The sequence below is a fragment of the Panthera onca genome, chromosome E1 (assembly GCF_046562875.1).
Source record: "Panthera onca isolate mPanOnc1 chromosome E1, mPanOnc1 haplotype 2, whole genome shotgun sequence".
NCBI classification, from domain to species: domain Eukaryota; kingdom Metazoa; phylum Chordata; class Mammalia; order Carnivora; family Felidae; genus Panthera; species Panthera onca.
In genome coordinates this window covers 43,644,436-43,661,320 of record NC_138352.1, presented here as the reverse complement: position 1 = coordinate 43,661,320, position 16,885 = coordinate 43,644,436, and the positions used below count along the sequence as shown (strand labels likewise).

General features: G+C 37.1%; 1 protein-coding gene across 3 annotated transcripts in view; it reads left to right on the top strand.

Annotated features, from left to right (window-relative positions):
• Nucleotides 1–16,885, top strand: part of MED13 (mediator complex subunit 13) — a 108,765-nt gene that overhangs the window by 73,617 nt on the left and 18,263 nt on the right. For all 3 annotated transcript variants that reach the window (XR_013552026.2, XM_078437376.2, XM_078437377.2), the window contains 4 exons: nucleotides 9,833–9,994; nucleotides 12,631–12,854; nucleotides 14,277–14,466; nucleotides 15,422–15,884. Coding sequence is in view for 2 of the 3 variants with exons in the window: in XM_078437376.2 (XP_078293502.2) it covers nucleotides 9,833–9,994; nucleotides 12,631–12,854; nucleotides 14,277–14,466; nucleotides 15,422–15,884 (1,039 nt within the window). In the remaining variant the exon portion in view is untranslated. The remainder of the gene's footprint in view (nucleotides 1–9,832; nucleotides 9,995–12,630; nucleotides 12,855–14,276; nucleotides 14,467–15,421; nucleotides 15,885–16,885) is intronic.

Below are 16,885 nucleotides of genomic sequence, written 5' to 3'. Positions count from 1 at the left end.
GGAACTGACATTTAGAGATGGAGAAGGGAAGGATCCAGGATTGGAAACCAAGGAAGTGGGAGGAAAACCAAGAGAGTAGGGTGTCCTAGAAGTCAAATAGGTACAATAAATGTTTGAAGAAGGAGAAAATGATCATCAGCGTCAAATAATGTTCTACAAGGTACAACGTCAAATACTAGCTGTGTAGAGTTTTAAGGATCTAGGGGCACCTGGGTGGCTCGATTGGTTAAGTGTCTGACTCTTGATCTCAGCTCAGGTCATGATCTCAAGATTTGTGAGTTCAAGACCCACACCGGGTTCTGTGCTAATGGTGTGGAACCTGCTTTTAAGATTCTGTCTCTCCTTCTCTCTGCCCCTTCCTGCTTGTGCGCGCACGCTCTCCCTCTCCCTCTCCCTCTCCCTCTCCCTCTCCCTCTCCCTCTCCCTCTCCCTCTCTCTCTCTCTCTCTCTCTCTCTCTCTCTCTCTCAAAATAAATAAACTCAAAAAAACTTAAAAAAAAAGAAAAGAAAAGCTAATGATTTAATCCATATTACATGCTTGGTACAGTGCTTGGAATATAGTACTGAATTAATTTAAGTTGCCATTATTATTAAAATAGATATTTAAAAAATTTTTTTTAAGTTTTTATTTATTTATTTTGAGAGACAGAGCACAGGTGGGGGGAGAGCAGAGAGAGAGAGAGAGAGAGAGAGAGAGAGAGGAAGAATCCCAATCAGGATCCACACTGTCAATGCAGTGCGTGATGCAGGGCTTGAACTCACAAATGGTGAGATTATGACCTGAGCTGAAATCAAGAGTCAGATGCTTAACCAACTGGGCCAGCCACCCAGGTGCCTCCAGATATTTTTCTTTCAGGCACAACCAACCAACCAACCAACGTACAGTTTTTTCAAAAGTTTATTTATTTATTTTGAGAGAGTGGGGAGCAGGGAGTGGCAGAAGGAAAGAGAATCCCAAGCAGGCTCCTCACTGTCAGCACGGAGCCTCCAGTGGTGGGGCTCAAACTCACAAACTGTGAGATCATACATGAGCTGAAATCAAGAGTCAAGACGCTTAAACTGATTGAGCCACCCAGGCACCCCAACACTTTCTATTAATTTTTTTTTAATGTTTATTTACTTTTTTCGAGACAGAGAATGAGTGGGGGAGGAGCAGAGAGAGAGGGAGACACAGAATCTGAAGCAGGCTCCAGGCTCTCAGCTGTCAGCACAGAGCCCGAAGTGGGGCTCAAACCCATGAACCGTGAGATCATGACCTGAGCCCAAGTTGGACACTTAACCGACTGAGCCACCCAGGCGCCCCCCAACAGTTTTTAAAATATGTCTCAGTATACCACCTAACTTTTCTAATTTTTGACTGTTATACAGAAAATTTGCCTCCTTCAAAATGTGGTTTTTGGTAAGGATCTTTTCTAAGGTGGTATATGCTGTATAATAACTTCTCTATTTGGTCCATGAGTCATTTGCTAATTCAGTCATCTTTTTGACACATGCAAAACAATGTGCTTAGCATTCTGGGAGATACGATGAATCTCCTACACTCATTCATTCATTCATTTGTTTATTAATAATTTCATCTTATTTAAAAATTTTTAATGTTTATTTTTTAGAGAGACAGAGTATGACCAGGGGGAGGGGCAGGAAGAGGGAGACTTAGAATTCGAAGCAGTCTCCAGGCTCCACGCTGTCAGCACAGAGCCTGACACGGGGCTTGAACTTATGAACTGCGAGATCATGACCTGAGCCGAAGTCAGACCTCGGCTTAAGTTGCTTAACCGACTGAGCTATCCAGGCGCCCCAGGATAGTGGTTAATTTTAAAAAGCTGAGGGAGGGATAGGATAGAGAGAAGAACTTTGGTGATGTTCTAGTTCTTGGGTCATGAGATCATAGTTGTTCATAATATTATTAAAATTTGTGATATAAGATAGGAGGGCAGTACATGGACCAGTGGTTAATATTTTGTTCATGACATAATTTGATGATTCATCAAACTCATTGTACTCAAGGACCAAGTTGAAAAAGGTATAAGTGAATGTTGTAGATGTTCAAAAAAAGGGCAGGATTGTTTTCAGCCGTAGGTGATAGTTAAGAATATAGGCTGTGGAGGCATTGTGGTGATCATTTTACAACATATGCAAATATTAAATCATTACATTGTGCACCAGAAACTAATGTTATGTCAATTTTACCTCTAATAAAAAATAAAAAAAGAACTTAGGCCAGATGCACCTCAAAAAAAAGAACCAACTTATTTTCCAAATAATAGAAAATATTGAGTCTTAATATTTTTTGTGTAACAGTAGACATTAATGTAAACCGAAACTTTACAACCATAAAGATAAATTTCATCCTCAGAACTTGTGTTAAGCTAATTCAAAACAAGCATGCCTGGCTGGCTCAATTGGAAGAGCATGCCACTCTTGATCTCAGAGTCATGAGTTTGAGCCCCACATTGGGTGTAGAGATTACTTAAATAAATAAATAATTTTTAAGAATAATTTAAAACAAAAAGAGCAATGCCTTTTTATACATTTCAGTATAAAACAATGCTTTAAAAGCTAAATGTGTAATATTTATTGGAATGCTTTCATTAAACTACAGTAGCATCATGAAAGGAAAAGTCCTACATTAGGTAGGACCTTTGCCTAATTGTTTCCTCTGCCTGAGACAACTTTCCCCCACATATTTACATGGGTAACTGTCTTGTCTCCTTTAAATCTTCTCAGATACCATTTTCTCAGTATAAAATTGCAAACCCCTCTCCATATTCTCCATCCTGCTTGTTTTGTTTTTTTTCCATAGTGTGCATATTACCCTCTAACATACTAATTCATAATTTATTATTATCTCCATTAAATTTACCCAATGCAAATTCTGTGTAAGTGCAAGAATTTTTGTCTGGTTTGCTTGTTGATATATCCCAAATACTTAGAACAGTGCCTGGCATATGGTAGAGGTCCAAGGGGTTAAAATATTTGTTTGAAGGAATTAAAAATCTATAAACAACAGTTTGTATATTTTATTTTTTTATGTTTATTTATTTATTTTGAGAGAGAGAAAGTACAAGTGGGAGAGGGCCAGAGAGAGGGGGGAAGAGAGAGAATCTCAAGCAGGCTCCACACTGTCAGTGCAGAGCTCAACTGTCAGCATAGGGCTCGAACTCGCGAACTGCGAGATCATGACCTGATCAGAAATCAAGAGTGGGACGCTTAACCAAAAGAGCCATCTAGGCACCCCGGCAGTTTGTGCATTATAATGGTAATGTTAATTTTTTTTTTCAACATCCGAAAAGCTTTGTTCTAATTTTTTAAAAAATGCATACTTGCTGAAAAGAAAGGATCTAGACAATGAAAAAACCGAGAAGTAAAAATTACCCATATTTCTGCCCATCCTCACCATTACAAAACTCCAAGATAACTCTGATTTCAACAGCTTTATTGACTGCCATACCATACAATTCTCTCATTTATAAGTGTACAGATGGTTGAATGGTTTTTAGTTCAGGCATGCCTCGGAAACATTGTGCATCTGGTTCCAGACTACCACAATAAGGCGAATATCACAGTAAAGTGAGTCAAATGAGTATTTTGGTTTCCCAGTGCACATAAAAGTTACATTTACACTACACTGTAGTCTTATTAAATGTGCAGCAGCATTATGTCTAAAAAATGTATAACCTTAATTTTAAAATACTACATTGCTAAAAAATGCTAATAATCATTATCTGAGCTTACAGCAAGTCATAAATCTTTTTGCTGGTTGCCTCATTGTTGATGGCTGCTGACTGAGAGGATGGTGGTTGCTGAAGACTGAGAGGTAGCTGTGGCAATTTCTTAAAATGAGAACAACAGTGAAATTTGCCACATTGATTGAGTCTTCCTTTCATAAACAGTTTCTCTGTAGTAGGAGGTGCTGTTTGATAGCACTTTACCCACAGTGGAACCTTCAGAATTGGAGTCAGTCCTCTCAAATTCTGCTGCTACTTTACCAACAAAGTATATGTGTGTGTGTGTGTGTGTGTGTGTGTGTGTGTGTATTTAGAATATGTAATATTCTAAATCCTTTGTTGTCATTTCAACAATCTTCAAAACATCTTCACTGGAAGTAGATTCTGTCTCAAAAATAAGCAACTTCTCATCCATTAAAGTTTTATCATGAGATTCAAGCAATTCAGTCACATCTAATTCTAGTTCTGTATTTCCACCTCATCTCCACTGAAGTCTTGAATCTCTCAGAGTCATCCATGAGGGTTGCAATCAGCTTTTTCCAAACTCCTGTTAATGCTGTTTTTTGACCTCTTCCCGTGAATCACAAATGTTCCTAAGTGACATCTAGAGTGGTGAATCATTTCCAGAAGCTTTTCAATTACTTTGCCCAGATCCATCAAAGGAATCACTATCTATGGCAGCTACAACATTATGAAATTATTTCTTAAATAAATAAGACTTGATCCTTAATCCATGAGCCACAGAATGCATGTTGTGTTAGCAGGGATGAAAACAACATTAATCTCATTGTACTTCTCCATCAGAGCTCTTGGGTAACCAGGTGCATTGTCATTGAGCAGTCATATTTTGAGGAGATTGGGTGTGTTCAGGGTCGTATGGCTATAGACTGAGCAGTCATATTTTGAAAGGAATCTTTTTTTCTGAGCAATAGATCTCAGCAGTGGACTTAAAATGTTCAGTAAATCAAGAGGTAAACGACGTGCTATCACCCAGGCTTTGTTCATTTTATAGCGCCAGGGCAGAGAGGATTAAACATAATTCTTTTTATTTTCTTTTTTTAATTTTTAAGGGCCCTAGGATTTTCAGAATAGTAAATGAGTATTGGTTTCAACTTAATGTCACCAACCACATTAGCCCTTAACAAGAGAGACAGCAAGTCCTTTGACTTGGCATTAACTTCTCTCTAGCTATGAAAGCCCTAAATGATATCTTCTTCCAATAGAAGGTTGTTTCATCTGCATTGAAAAATCTATTATTTGGGGCTCCTGGGTGGCTCAGTCAGTTAAGCGTCTGACTCGATTTCGGCTTAGGTCATGATCTCGTGGATTATGGGATCAAGCCCATGTCAGGCTCTGTATTGACAACATGAGGCCTGCTTGGGATTCTCTCTCTCCCTCTCTCTCTCTCTCTCTCTGCCACTCCCCAACTTACGCTTGCTCTCTAACTCTCTAAATAAATAAATAAACATTAAAAGAAAAATCTATTTAGTGTAGCCATCTTCATTAATTTTCTTAGCTAGATCTTCTGGATAACTTGCTGCAGGAAGTTAACTTAAACAGCCTTACTGCTTCACCTTGCAGTTTGGTGTTATGGAGATGGCTTCTTTGCTTAAACTTCATGAACCAACTTCTGCTAGCTTCAGACTTTTCTTTGGCAATTTCTTCACTTCTCTTCAGCCTTCACAGAATTGAAGAAAGTTAGGGTCTTGCTCTGGATTAGGCTTTGGCTTAAGGACATGTTGTGTTCTATCCAGAACACTAAAACTTTCTCCATATCAGCTAACAGGCTGATTTTTTAAAATCATTTGTTCACTGGAGTAGCACTTGTAATTTTCTTCAACTTTTCCTTTGCTTTCACAATTTGGCTATTTGGTGCAAGAGGCCTAGCTTTCAGCCTGTGTGGGCTTTCAACATACCTTCCTCACTAAGTTTAATCATTTCTAGCTTTTGACTTAAAGTACAACTCTTCCATTCACTTGAATACTTAGTGGCCACTGTAAGGTTATTAATTGGCCTAATTTCAATATTGTTGTGTCACAGGGAATAAAGAGGCCCAAAGAGAGGGAGAGAGGGGGAAAAGCCAGTTGTAGGGCAGAACACACACAACATTTATTAGGTTTGTCGCCTTATGTGAGAATGGTTCGTGGTGCCCCCTAAATTTATAAGAGTAACATCAAAGATCACTAATGGATCACAGATCACCATAACAAATGTAATAACAATGAAAAACTTTGAAATATTGGGAGAATTACCAAAATGTGACACAGCGACATGAAGTAAGCAAATGCTATTGGAAAAATGACACCAATAGACCTGCTCGTTGCAGGGTTGCTACAAACTGTCAGCCTATTAAAAAAAAAATGCAGTATTTGTGAAACACAGTAAAGCAAGGTATGTATTCATGGAGTTGTATAGCCATCATCAGTCAATTTTACATTTCATCACCATGAAAAAGAACCTCATACCCATTAGAAGTTCCCTCCAAACCCTCCCTTTCCATGCCAGTCAACTACATTCTCTCTATATGAAATTTTTTTTAACATTCATTTTTTGAGAGACAGAGTGTGAGTGGGGGAGGGGCAGAGAGAGAGAGGGAGGACAGAATCAGAAGCAGGCTCCAGGCTCTGAGTTGTCAGCACAGAGCCTGATACGGGGCTTGAACTCATGGACCACAATATCATGACCTGAGCTGAAGTTGGACATTCAACCGACTGAGCCACCCAGGTGCCCCTACATTCTCTGTATATAGATTTTTTAGTACATTTTGCATAATCATATACCGTAGTCTTTTATGATTGATTTCTTTCACTTAGCATAGTGTTCTCAAAGATCATCCATGTAGCATGCATTAGTACTTAATTGCTTTTTTTTTTTGAAAAAAATTTTAAAGATTTATTTATTTTGAGAGAGAGAGAGAGCATGAGCAGGCGAGGGACAGAGAGAGGGAAAGAGAACGAATCCCAAAAAGGCTTTGCACTGTCAGCTTAGAGCCCAGTGGGGGCTCAAACTTCCAAACCGTGAGATCATGACCTGAGCTGAAATCAGGAGTTGGGTGTTCAACCAACTGAGCCACCCAGGCTCCCTGTAATTGCTTTTTATTGCCAAATAATACTCTGTTGTATCCAGGTATACCATACTTTATTTATCCTTTCATCTGATGATGGACATTTGGAGTGTTTCTACTGTTTGGCTATTACGAATAATGTTGGTATGAACATGTGTGTACAAGTTTTTATGTGAACATGTTTTCATTACTCAATGGGTGGACTTGCTGGGTCATAGAACTCTGTTTTACCTTTTGAGGAACTGCCAGGTGTTTTCCAAAGCACCATTTTACATTCCCACCAGCAGTGTGTGGGGGTTCTCCTTTCTCCACATCCTCATTAACACTTGTCATTTTGTGTCTTTTTTTATTACAGTCATTGTAGTGACTGTGAAGTATTATCTCATTGTGGCTTTGATTTGCATTTCCCTGATGACTTTTCATGTGCTTGTTGTCCATTTGTATGTCTTTGGAGAATTATCTTTTCAGAACCTTTGTTCATTTTGTAATTAGACTTTTTATCCTTTCATCATTGAGTTGTAAGAGTTACTATTTTTTTAACTTTTTATTTTTGAGAGAAAATGTGAGATGGGGAGGGGCAGAGAGAGAAGGAGACGCAGAATTCGAGGCAGGCTCCAGGCTTTGAGCTGTCAGCACAAAGCCCAATGCAGGGCTCAAACCCACAAACCACAGGATCATGACCTGAGCCGAAGTCGAATGCTTAACCGACTGAGTCACCCAGGTGCCCCTATAAGAGTTCTTTACATGTTCTGGATACATGTCCCTTGTCGGATACATGATTTGCAAATGTTTTCTCCTGTTCTCTGGGTTGTCTTTTCACTTTGTTAACAGTATGCTTTGAGGTAGAAGAGTTGTTTGTTTTTTTTAAGTTAATTTATTTTAAGAGACAATCCTATGCAGGCTCCGCACTGTCATCACTGAGCCTGACGTGGGACTTGAACTCACAAAACATGAGATCATGACCTGAGCTGAAACCAAGAGTTGGATGCTTAACCAACTGAGCCACCCAGGTGCCCCAAAGCAGAAAAAAATTTAGCTTTAATGAAGTTCAGCATACTTACTCTCTCATTGCTTGTGCTTTGGCATCCCATCTACAAAGGCTTTTTCCTAACCCTAAGTCATGAATATGTATTCCTGCGTTTTTATTTCTAAGAGTTTTATACTTGTAGCACTTCTATATGGGAGTATAATAAATTCCTAATTAACTTTTGTATTAGGTGTAAGGAAGGGGTCTAGCTTTATTCTTTTGCATGTGAATATCTACCTGTCAACAGAACCATTTGTCAATAAGATTCTTTCCCTGTTAATTTGTCTTGATGCCCTGTCAAGAATAAATTGACCATAAATGTGAGATTTCTGGGTGTTCAGTAATGTTTCTACTGATTTATGTGCTGTCTTTCATGATCCCTCTTAAAAATTGTTTTATACCCTTTTAATCATTGCTTTCCAAACAGGCTTCAGCTTAAATAGAGACTTGGCACTTGTCACTATATACGTTTATATTCTTTTTCATGTCTGTCTCCCCCACAAGATTATAAGATCCCTCAAGATGTAAATAAGAATTAATTTACACAGTATATTTCTTGCAGCTAGCATAATTCTTGGCCCATAATAGGTCTTAAATAAATATACTTTCTAAAAGAATGAAAAAGTATTCAAAATACAAATTCCTGAGCTAAACCCAGGTCAGAATTTCTCAGGGTAGCTCTGCATATGTTTTTAAAAAGTTCCCATGTGATTATGACAAACCACCTTAGCCAATAGCAACTTTTTCTAGATTTCATTTTATGTGAATACACATTTATATTTTATACTATTTGTGTAAAATATCCTCTGTAGATAGTTTTATAACTTGCTTTTGCTTTACCAGTGTGTAAGTCAGTCCATTTCAGACAGCTCTGTTTTTACTTTACTGACTATATATTCTATTGTGTATACAGTAGTTTATTTAAGCATAATAGTTATTAAGCAGTATATTTGAAATTAAATTACTTCTAATTCATAGGCTATTTAGATATAGGGAATGAAAGCCAGATATAATAAATTAGGCAATAATAATAATGAACTAAAGTTAAATGACTAACTGTAAAAGTACTCAAGCATGTTTAATGCTACAACTAAACCTACTGGGGGAGCAGATTAAGTATATCAGTAACATTTAGTGATTTTTTTTTTTTTTAAAGCCTTTTGATATTTAAGAGCAACATCTTTCATACCCATTCTGATAGTGGGTCAGAAATGCAGGTCATGATAATGTGATAATCTATAAATCTGTAATCCAGGTTTACAAAATATCTGTGGATATTATAACACTTTTTATAGTGTGAGCAAGTTATCTGTTACTGTATAAGTTCTGTATTTCAAAATTGTTACGGTTTACTTTCCAAATTAAATTTTAGTCAATGTAACTAGTCTTCTCTATCAGATCATTTTACCATAGTGGTAGTAACTAAGGTACACAATTTATAACTCATTTCACTGTGAGGTAGAGTTCTTTCTCCTAAACTACCAAAACTACCATCCAAAACAAATGCAAAAAGGAAGAAATTTTTTGATTAATTTATAAATTGGTTAGTGAGCTAATGATTAACTTTTTTATGGAGATGAGTTACAATAACTTTCATTACGTCTGTTCATTGGTAAGGATCTAGAAGAACCATTTCTACAGATCATTTGAGATCAAAACTAATACAGTTTTCTGCACAAAGAGATGCTTAATCTTGATGATGAAAGTTGAACTTTCTTTCATGTATTTGTTTTTTTAAGATTTTATTTCTTGGGGTGCCTGGGTGGCTCAGTCAACTAAGTGTCTGACTTCAGCTCAGGTCATGATCTCACGACCTGTGGGGTTGAACCCTGTGTCAGCCCTGTGTCAGGCTCTGTGCTGACAGCTCAGAGCCTGGAACCTACTCAGGATTCGGTGTGTCTCTATTTTTCTGCCCCTCCCCTCCTCTCAAAAATAAATAAACATTAAAAAAAAAAAAAAGTTCTTTGTGTTGGCAATAGTAATTCTTATTTTTTTCTTTTTTAATGGTTGTAGATGTGAGTATGCAGTGCTCACAGGATATACTTCGAATGCTCCTATCTCTTCAGCCAGTTCTTCAGGATGCTATTCAGAAAAAAAGAACAGTAAGGCCTTGGGGAGTTCAAGGCCCTCTTACTTGGCAACAATTTCATAAAATGGCTGGCCGAGGCTCTTATGGTAAGTAATTTATAGTAATGTGTATTGACTGGTTTTATTTTAGTCCTCCATTTTTGTGCCTAACTTAGAATAAGCACATTCATCTTTTTAAAATATTTTTGTAGCATTTGCTTGGCTTAATGCCAGTGTGGTCAGTCCTAACCTTTGTTAGTTTGAACGTTTCCAACATTCAGTTTACTGGGTTCTCCAACCCCTCTTCAGAAAGAACAGCCTCACCTAGATCTATTTATACAGGCTAGACTGACCAGTGAGATTTTATGAAATCTAAGATTTTTGAAAGAAAGAATCGTACTGCCAAAATTTTTTAAAATGAACATTGCTTTCGTTGCAAATTATCATTTTACAAAATTGAATGAAAAATAGGGCCAATGGAGGGGATAATCGTAGTGATAAAAGACCCCGAGTTCTTCATTTGCACAAAAGGGGGGAAACGAGAAGAAATTTGCTGGTTGTAGGAGTAGCAAAGGAATACTCAATGTGGTACACAGTTAGAGGCACCTGGCTGGCTCAATAGGTGAAGCATGTGGCTCTTGATCTCGGGGTGTGAGTTCAGGTCCCACATTGGGTATAGAGATTACTTAAAAATCTTTAAAAAACATATACATATATATATATGTATATGTATATGGTACACAGTAGATTTATGGTCATCTGTAAAGAAAGAGAACGTTCAAAATCTTGAAACTATTGGGGTGCCTGGGTGCTTCAGTTGGTTAAGCATCCTACTCTTGGTTTTGGGTCAGGTCATGATCTTGCAGTTTCGTGAGTTTGAGCCCCACGTCAGGCTCTACGCTGTCAGCTCGAAGCCTGCTTGGCATATTCTCTCTCTCTCTCTCTCTCTCTCTCTCTCTCTCTCTCTCCCTCTCCTCCTCCTCCTCCTCCTCCTCCTCCTCCTCCTCCTCCTCCTCTCCCCCCCCCCCCCCGACTTGTGTGGTCTCTGTCTCTCTCCCAAAATAAATAAATAAACTTAAAAAAAAATACTTGAACTATCTATTGAAGATTGTCTCTGAAAGGTGGGAGTAATTGGAGCTTTTAAAATATATTTGGAGGCACCTGGGTGCCTCAGTTAAGTGTCCCAACTGTTGATTTCGGCTCAGGTCATGATCTCATGGTTGGTGGGATCAAGTGCCACATTGGACTCTGGACTGAGTGTGGAGCCTGCTTGGGATATTCTCTCCCTGTCTCTCTCTGGCTCGCTCTCTCTCGCTCTCTCTGCTCCTCCTTTGTTTACGCACGCTCTCTCTCTGTCTCTCTCTCAAAATAAATTTTAAAACTGAGGTTAATGTTAGTATCTGCCTCATGGTTTTTGTGTGGATTAAAAGAGTTAACATATGTAAAGATCTTTGAACAGTATCTAGCACATAGTAAATGTTATAACTGTTCACCATTTTAATTTGCCTTCTCTTAATGAGATTGAGATCTTTTTATGTATATTTGTTTCTGTGGATTTTGTTCATATCCTTTATCCATTTTTCTGTTAGGTTGTTGGTCATTTCTTAGGGATTTATAAGTCCCCTTTATATGGTAAGGAAATGAACCTTTTGTCATATGTATTGCACATCTTTTTTCCAATTCATGGTTTAATCATTTGGCTTTTGTATAATGCTTTTTGTGCCAAATTTTAAAATTTATGTAGTTATAATAATTAACTCTTTTTAAAAAATGTTTATTTATTTTGAGAGAGAGGGAGGGAGGGAGGGAGGGAGGGAATGAATGAATCCCAAGCAGGCTTCGTGCTGTCAGCACAGAGCCTGACGTGTGGCTCATCCCATGACAATGAGATTATGACCTGAGCTGAAATCAAGAGTCAGACGTTTAATCAACTGAGCCACCGAGGCTCCCCAGATTAATCAACTTTTAAATGGACAGGTTTTTATGTTATGCTTAGAAGGGCTTTCCCCAGTCCAAATTTATAAAAAATAAAACTCCTCTTCCATGTTTTCTTTTGTACTTCTTTTTTCATTCTAAGTTAATTTTTTTACACTTATTTTTTTTAACTTTATTTGTTTTTGAGAGAGAGTGTATGAGCTTTAGTGGGGGAGGGGCAGAGAGAAGGAGGGAGGACAGGATCTGAATAGGGCTCTGTACTGACAGCAGAGATCCCCATGTGCGGCTCAAACGTGAACCAGCAGATCTTGACCTGAGCTGAAGTCAGAAGCTCAACCAACTGAGCCACCCAGGTGCTCCAATGGATTTACATTTAAATGAGGTATAAATCATATGTTTTATAAAGACCATTTAGCAAATGCCTAACTGTGGATGCGTCTCAGTCATTGGCTTTACATGTTTTTGTCTTTAATTACTTCTAATAATGACTTCAGTAATTTTGACATTTAAATAAAAAAGAAGACAGAGGCACCTGGGTGTCTTATTTGAGCATCCGACTTCAGCTCAGGTCATGATCTCACAGTTCGTGAGTTCAAGTCCTACATTGGGCTCGCTGCTGTCAGCACAGAGCCCACTTCAGATCCTCTGTCCCCATCTCTCTCTTCCCCTCCCCCACCTGCACACATGCTCATGTGTTCTCTCTCTCTCTCTCTCTCTCTCAGTCTCAAAAAGGAATAAACATTAAAAAAAAAAAAAAAGACATGTAACTGCTGTAAAATGTTTTCTTAAAATCTGATTTTCTTATTTAGGAACTGATGAATCCCCAGAACCACTGCCAATCCCTACGTTTTTGTTGGGTTATGATTATGATTTTCTGGTGCTTTCTCCATTTGCACTCCCTTATTGGGAGAGACTTATGCTGGAACCCTATGGATCTCAAAGAGATATAGCCTATGTTGTACTATGTCCAGAAAATGAAGCCTTGTTAAATGGAGCCAAAAGCTTTTTTAGAGACCTCACTGCAATATATGAGGTAGGTGTTTAAAAAGAGGTAGCATTTTAAGACTATAATTTGTATGTTTATATATGAAATGTACTGGGCAGTTCAGTTGATTGTACAGAATAATAATGATGTGAGACTAGTTGTGTAGTTCTCATACTAGCCAGTTATATTCTTCACAGCATTAGACCGGGACCCTTTGTTGGATATGTGTGCCATGTGTCACAGTAGAAATTGCTGTATTGGGGAAAAACCTTCAAGGGCATATATGTACCTTTTATGATCATCTTTTTTCTGAAACAAAGGGTAGTATTAAATAGCCAGGAAAAAATTACATTTATGAAAATTCTAGTCCTGATTCTCTAGGACCTCAGGTACTGACACTAGGCCTCACTTTCATAAAATAAAGCTGTGCTAGATTTCTCTATGATCATTATTTTTTTTTGAAATTCTTGACTGATCTTCTTAAAGTTATAATTCTCATGTTGTAGCCATCATGAGTGCAGTGATTACAAATTTTAAGTGGTACAGGACATAAAGCCTTACTTGATTATACCTTTCTTTTCCTACAAATGTTGGAAATCCAGTCCTTAAAATTTAATTTGACAATCTGAATTGTTAGTTTGTGTTAGTTTAGTTCCTTATAAATGTTCCATTTAATTGCAAGTCATCTGTAGTGTGTTTGGGAAATAATTATTTCCCAAAGAGTGTTACTTGTTCTGCAAAGTCTCTCCAGACAAAAGTTCCATGATTAAATAGCTCTGGGGAAACATTATGCTTTATATTACTTTTTTAGAGATTCACTATTCATATTAGATTATTAAAGCCTTTGAAAGTCTTAAGAGTAAAGAAATCCTCTCTATATTTTCTTAATTTAGTGTTACAAACTTATTTGATATTGGGCTTCTTGTAATAGACATCAGTGGCCCATAGAATTGGAGGGAGAGCTGGCAAATTCATAATGTATATACAGTTTTTATTTTGATTTGACTGGGATATATGTGCATTTTTATGCTCAGTTATATCTGTATTCTGCAAGTTTTCAATCTTCAAACTATGCTTCTTGTGCCATTCTTATCTAGGTGTTTTATTTCATTGGAGATAGTTTAATTTGGATTTCTCATGTGAAAGAGAAAAAGATGTACCGTTTCACTCTTGATATTTTTATTCCAAATGTTAATTATAAATTATAAAGCTTACTTTAAATAACTTAAATGCTTGGGGCTCCTAGCTAGCTCAGTTGTTAGAGCATGTGGTTCTTGATCTTGGGCTTGTGAGTTGGAGCCCCATGTTGGGTGTAGAGATTACATAAAAATAAATGAATAAATGATTATTTAAAATATGTAAGAGATATTTTTAAAAATAAGTAAAAATAAATTAAATGCTTTATTTATAACATGTACTCAAATACTATAATAAATTCACTAATTCTGTTTTCTTTATGTATATCTCTAGTCCTGTCGACTAGGTCAGCATAGACCTATTTCTCGACTGTTGACAGATGGGATCATGAGAGTTGGATCTACTGCATCAAAGAAACTATCAGAAAAGTTGGTAGCAGAATGGTTCTCTCAGGCAGCTGATGGTAACAATGAAGCATTTTCTAAACTCAAGCTTTATGCACAAGTCTGCAGATATGACTTAGGTATTAAATTTGCATTTATTTTATAAGATCAGTGGTAGCAAAGTGTAGCTTTAGTGTATTAGCTGTTTTTGTAAATAAAATTTTATTGGAACCCAGCCATGCTCATTTGTTTACATATTGTTTGGCTGCTTTTGTGCTATAACATCAGAGCTGAATAGTTGTGACAGAGACTGTGAGACCCACAAAACCCAAAATATTTACTGTCTGACCCTTTACAGAGAAAGTTTGCTGATTCCCAAAATAGGGATTCTATCAGGTAAGAAGAAATTGAGGGTATAAACAATTTCCTTTGCTTCTTTTGGATCTGATGAATTTGTGTTTTTATTTAAGCTTATTAACATTAAGATTTGTTATTGGTTTAGAGATAAAATGACTTGTTGTTACCTCTACAACACCAAGAAACAGTTCTTTGTTGAACTAAGAAAATGACATCTATTTAAGACGGCTTTTAACACCCTTGAATTAACATTGAATTAAATAAATATCAATGGACTTACTTTAGACTTAATCCAAGGAAACACAGAACCAAAATATTGACCCTTATTAGACATCCTGATAATATGAATCCCATAATAACATTTTCTATTTTATTTATATCTAGTTAGCTCCCAGTTCACTCAATATTAGGAACCCTTTGAATGGTTTGATGAAAATTTGCTTGATATTATTTTCATCTAATTAATTATGCCTAGTAAATATAATTTTGTTATACTTTCATAGGAACCATTTCTTGATTTTGTATGAAAATGCTGGCTTTTTCAATTCCATTTAAAATTTGTTTCTTCAGTTTCTGGGGGGAAATAAAAAGCTTATATCTGCTACACTGCTAGCAAGTAACTAAGGGAGGGTGATTTAAAAAAGCATCAACTAGATAATTATTCACATAGTAGAATAAAAAAAGAACCAATCAGTAAAATAAAGAATTAAATATACTGCCTGTTTTTATTATCTTTAGGTCCTTATCTTGCTTCCCAGCCTTTGGACAGCTCTCTACTCTCCCAGCCAAATTTAGTTGCCCCTACAAGTCAATCTTTGATTACTCCACCTCAGATGACAAATACTGGAAATGCTAATACTCCATCTGCCACCCTAGCATCTGCAGCAAGTAGCACTATGACAATGACTTCAGGTGTTGCCATGTCTTCTTCAGTTGCCACAGCTAATTCAACTTTGACCACAACTTCAACTTCATCTTCATCATCCTCCAACTTGAGTAGTGGAGTACCATCAAATAAACTACCCTCATTTCCACCCTTTGGCAGTATGAACAGTAGTGCTACAGGATCCATGTCTTCACAAGCGAGTACAGTTCAGAATGGCCAGCTAGGAGGGCAACAGTCATCAGCTCTACAAACAGCTGGGATTTCTGGAGAATCATCTTCACTTCCCACTCAGCCACATCCTGATGTGTCTGAAAGGTACCTTTTTTAAATATACTATTCTTCACAGAAATGTAAATACATTGTGAATGAACACAGAATTTTTTGGTCTTATCCTTGAAATTTTAGTTTTTGTTACGTTGATTATTTTACTTATAAAAGTATGATGCAGGGGTGCCTGGGTGGCTCAGTCAGTTGAGTGTCCAACTTTAGCTCGGGTCATGATCTCACTGTTTGTAGGTTTGAGCCCCATGTCTGGTTTTGTGCCGTCAGCATGGAGCCTGCTTCAGATTTTCTGTCTTCCTCTCTTTCTACCCCCCCACTGCTTGCATGCATGCTGTCTCTCTCTCTGAAATAAACATTAAAAAAAATTATAATGCAGACTTCATAAAGCCTTTATCATAGCATCCTAAAGTCTCAGTGTGGGAATTAAGACCTTGAAAACCATTTAGGTCAACTGTCCTGTGATGTTTTGAATCTCTTCTGTGACATAATTGTCAAGTAGATTTGCCTTTGCAAATCACTCCCAATGATATAGTAGTTCCTATCGAACTAGTCTGTTCAGAACTTATTAAGAGTCATAACCAAGATTTGAATCTTAGCTCTGCCATTTTCTGGCTGTCTTACTTTAGGAAAGTTGTCTAAATTTCTGAGCATGTTTCTTTAATGTAAAATGGGAGCAGTAGGGTATAATGTACATTAAGTGCTTTATACAGTGTTTTCCAAACATATGAGTTATTTATAGTGACAACAATGATGATGGCAGCTCTCTATTCCTTTTATGAAGGTTTTGAATGAGCTTCCTTTTGATTTATAGATTAGGTTAGCCGGAGCTTGGTAATAATCTTTCAGCTACCTAGATGCATTTGGCTCAAAGTTAAAAAACTCATTTATGTAAGTAAAAACAAACCATTAATTACCTAGATGGATCCATTCATCTTGAATATCTAAATAGATTTGGGGTTTTTAAAAAATCGTATCACCATCAAAGAACGAAGCTTGTTCACCATTAAAATTATGAAGTGTGAAGTGGATTAGTA